Here is a 3,471-nt window from a genome sequence, read left to right as displayed (position 1 = left end):
ATCTGCAGAAATGCCCCAAAGGAATTAGTTTATGTTGGTTAAAGTTTTTTACCTTGTCCATTCTTCTCATGGCCTGGACTGTCTTCATTAGATCTGGATTTATAACTCTCCAGTGTCTGCTCTGAAACATCATTTTCTGCACAGAAAAGAGATGTAATTAAGAGAATAATTTTTTTCCCACTACTCTTTCTCACCCTCTGCCTTTAGCATGAAAATCCTGAGGGCCTGGTTATGAAATGGGGGTTCAATCAGCCTGACCAGCTCAGAGACAGGCTTAACACAGCAATTCCATGGTCAACATTCCAGGGCCATCACCCACCTCTCTTCCACACTCCATGAGCTTTTTTCAGCTTCATCATGAAAAGCAGGACAATGATGAGCAGCACAAAAATCAGGGCAGCCACCAGGATTGGCAGCAAGAGGTCCTTCTCCTTCTTTATGATGCCTTTGGATTTGGGATCTTGCTCTGGAACAGAGGCAAGGGGGTGTTTGTCTTGTGAAATGTCCTGTGAGCCTCTGGTAGTTAACACAATAACCTGGACCAGGCCAGATGAACATGATAGAGGAGCAGAATTTGACTTAATTTTAGGATATGAGGTCAATTTTTTTATTGTATGAATAAGAAAAACCGATTGAAATCGGTGGACTTGTGCTCTGGCACAACAAATAGCAAAATTTAGCTTTTTTTCCCCCTAGATGATACAAATGGCTGCGTTTCTGTGGCCTCCCCCAAAATTACAAGCCTTACAAACATTACCCTGGTGCACTGGCAAAGGGTTTGGAGGGGAAATGTGGTCAGAGAGACCCAGCCTGGTGTCACAAAGCTCCTTTCATGTTTGGAAGCTCATTAAGGAGTTCCTACCAGCAGTGAAGGTGGAAGTCACAGTGGTGTTTTCACGTGGCAGTGGGGCTTCTGTCCTGGGAAGTTCCTCTGTTGTGACATTTCCTTTGGATGCTGTCTCAGTCCCTGGAGGAAAGGAAAGGAGAACAATATTTCTCTGAAGGGCCAGGAGATGCTTAAGAAATGTGTATTTTCCCAGCAGCTTTGAAGCACCTGGGACTTCCCCTGACTTAGAGCTCTGTGCTCACTCCCCTGATGCTGGATTTTGTTTAAATCTGAAATTTTGTGAACAGCAAATCCTCAGAGTCTCTTACACATTGTGGAACTCGATGGTTCCCATTTACAGCCAAATTAAAACAAAGCTGAGCTTTGACTCTTTGGTCATTTGGGGGCTTTCCCTGTCCATCAGTTTGCTTCCTTTGCTGGGAAAACCAGGAGTGAGTGTGTATCCTTCTTCTTAAAGGAGATATTTTGGTGTTCATATCCCTGGCTACTCCTTTAGTGTCTTCACAGCCCCCAGTGGTGCAGTCCCAGGGTGACAACCCCTGTCCTTTGCCATCAGCCCCCGTGTCTGATGATGTAAATCGTACCATTGGGGTCACCATAACCCGAGGAACCTCCCAATTCTTCATCTCCTGAGGAAGCTGCTGATCCTTCAGGCCCTGCACAGACAGAGAGATGAGTTCTGACTCAGACAATATATCCTTGTGCAATTAACTTTGATTTGTAAAGCTAAAATGATGACGATGCACCAAAACTTTGCATTTTCCTCCCTCTCAGGTGGGTGAGCACACCTTGTGAAAGCCACACAATCACAGAGTGGTTTGGGGTTGGAAAGGACCTTAAAGACCAACTAGTTCCACCCTTAAAAGATTCAGGCTCCCCTTCCATGTATGTTTATCAACACATGCATGAATTGTTTATCAGGCTGTGGCCGTTCTGTGATGTTTGTAATCAGCGATGTAGCGCGTTTGAACAAAAATAAACAAAGAGTTCGTGCATTTCTAAAGCAGCAATTGACTTTTCACCGCAGGGGCCTCCCGTGCCAGGCAGGCACAAAACCCTTGGTGGGGTTTGGCCAACTTCTTTGGGCAGTGGAGCTGTTGATTCTGCTGGAAAGAGCTCAGTAAGTGCAGCCTGGTGCAGGCACAGGTTTGTGTTGTTGCACAGTGCCATCTAGTGCAACCCATCCAGCGGATCCCAGCCTGGATCCCACCATCCTGCTGCACCTAAGGAGAGAGGCTTGGGCTGCCTGCATGGCTGGAAACTGGGAAAGGAAGTGATAAATGCTGTGTTTAATGTTCCACAGTTCTTTGCAACATGGGATGTAAAGCTGTTCTTGCAGCATTTCCACCCCGGTTCGATAAATTCCTGTGACAGAGGCCAAACTTACAATCAGATGTGAGATCTGGTGGGAGGCTTTGCTGGGTTGGTGTTGGTGCTGAGCTGGAACCTGCTGGACTCTCTGGTGCTGCAGGAGGGCTGGTTGGTTGTTTGGATCCTAAATGAAGCCCCCCCCCAACACGACAGAAATCAGAAGATGCACTTTGCCACTTGAATGATCCTGGAAAAGCTAAACCTGCCCTACAGGCTCCATGCTCTGGGCTGTTTGGGTTCTCTGTCTGATCTTGGGTTACACTCACAGTCCTACTCTCCCACCCTCAGTTTCCCTGCTCTGTGAATATATTTAATGATATGAAATGAGGAATAAAATGAAGATGAAGCACTATTATGTGTGTTTTTAGAGCAGAGGCTGTGCTGCTGTTCAGACTTGACCCCGAGGAAGAACTTCAAATTCTTTTTGCCCCAGGGAACCTTCTCCTTTAAAAACAGATTCCACACACAGGGCAGCAGACTCTGGGCTTTGGCTTTCCCTTTGTATCTGTGCAATTCTGACCCCCTCAGAGCACTACCATGGGAAGGAGCTTGGAAGGAGCTTGGAGTACCCGTCCTGGGGAAGTCCTGGAAGTGGAAAGATGCCATCAGCTTCTCTTCCCTCAGGGCTGGGTGGTGGATGATGCAGCTGGCTGTGGCGTTGGGCCTGTAGGAGAGGACTGTCAACGTGCTGGTTGTGCTCCATTTCTTCCCATCAGATCCCAGCTCGTGCTTGGTGTCACCTGAACATTTCAGAAAACATTGAAGGGCAATTGGCTGAAAACCCTTCCAGGGCCAATATGCTTCACCTTGCTGTGCTGAAGCAGCCCCTGATTGCTGTGCACGAGTGGTTTGTTGTGCAAATGGATTTCAGGGGAGCCCAAAGGTCAGGTTTTCTTCCTCCCAGCTGTTTTAAGTGCAGGCCTGGCTGCACTTCCTCTGCTCAACCCAAACCCCAAACCTCTGCTCGTGCCGTGACTCACACGGGGAAATTCCCCACACACCACCTGGGGGGAAATGTTCACACACCCACTGGCAATTCTGGGCCGTACCAGACACAATAAATTGCTTTTTGTGGGACACTGGGGAGTCTCAGTGTCAGAGGATGTTCCTAGATGCTTTTCAGAGGTGCCCAGTGGCAGGATGAGGAGCAGTGGCCATAAACTAAACACAAGTTCCACTTCAACATGAGGAAGAACTTCTTTCCATGGAGGTGGCAGAGCCTGGACCAGCTGCCCAGGGAGGGTGTGGAGTCT

General features: G+C 48.0%; 1 protein-coding gene across 1 annotated transcript; it reads right to left on the bottom strand.

Moving 5' to 3' along the window:
- Nucleotides 1-11: 11 nt before the first annotated feature.
- LOC108510645 (cytotoxic and regulatory T-cell molecule-like) lies at nt 12-2,958 on the bottom strand (the record flags this gene model as incomplete). Its single annotated transcript, XM_017840306.1, has 5 exons — nt 12-466; nt 863-967; nt 1,432-1,503; nt 2,235-2,342; nt 2,788-2,958. Coding segments are annotated over 5 exons (611 nt in total), but the record flags the coding sequence as incomplete, so codon positions are not given.
- Nucleotides 2,959-3,471: the final 513 nt, after the last annotated feature.

This window comes from Lepidothrix coronata, unplaced genomic scaffold (assembly GCF_001604755.1).
Source record: "Lepidothrix coronata isolate B3197 unplaced genomic scaffold, Lepidothrix_coronata-1.0 Scaffold1794, whole genome shotgun sequence".
Lineage (NCBI taxonomy): Eukaryota > Metazoa > Chordata > Aves > Passeriformes > Pipridae > Lepidothrix > Lepidothrix coronata.
The sequence above is the reverse complement of the archived record's forward strand: the minus strand, read 5'-3'. Positions and strand labels throughout refer to the sequence as shown.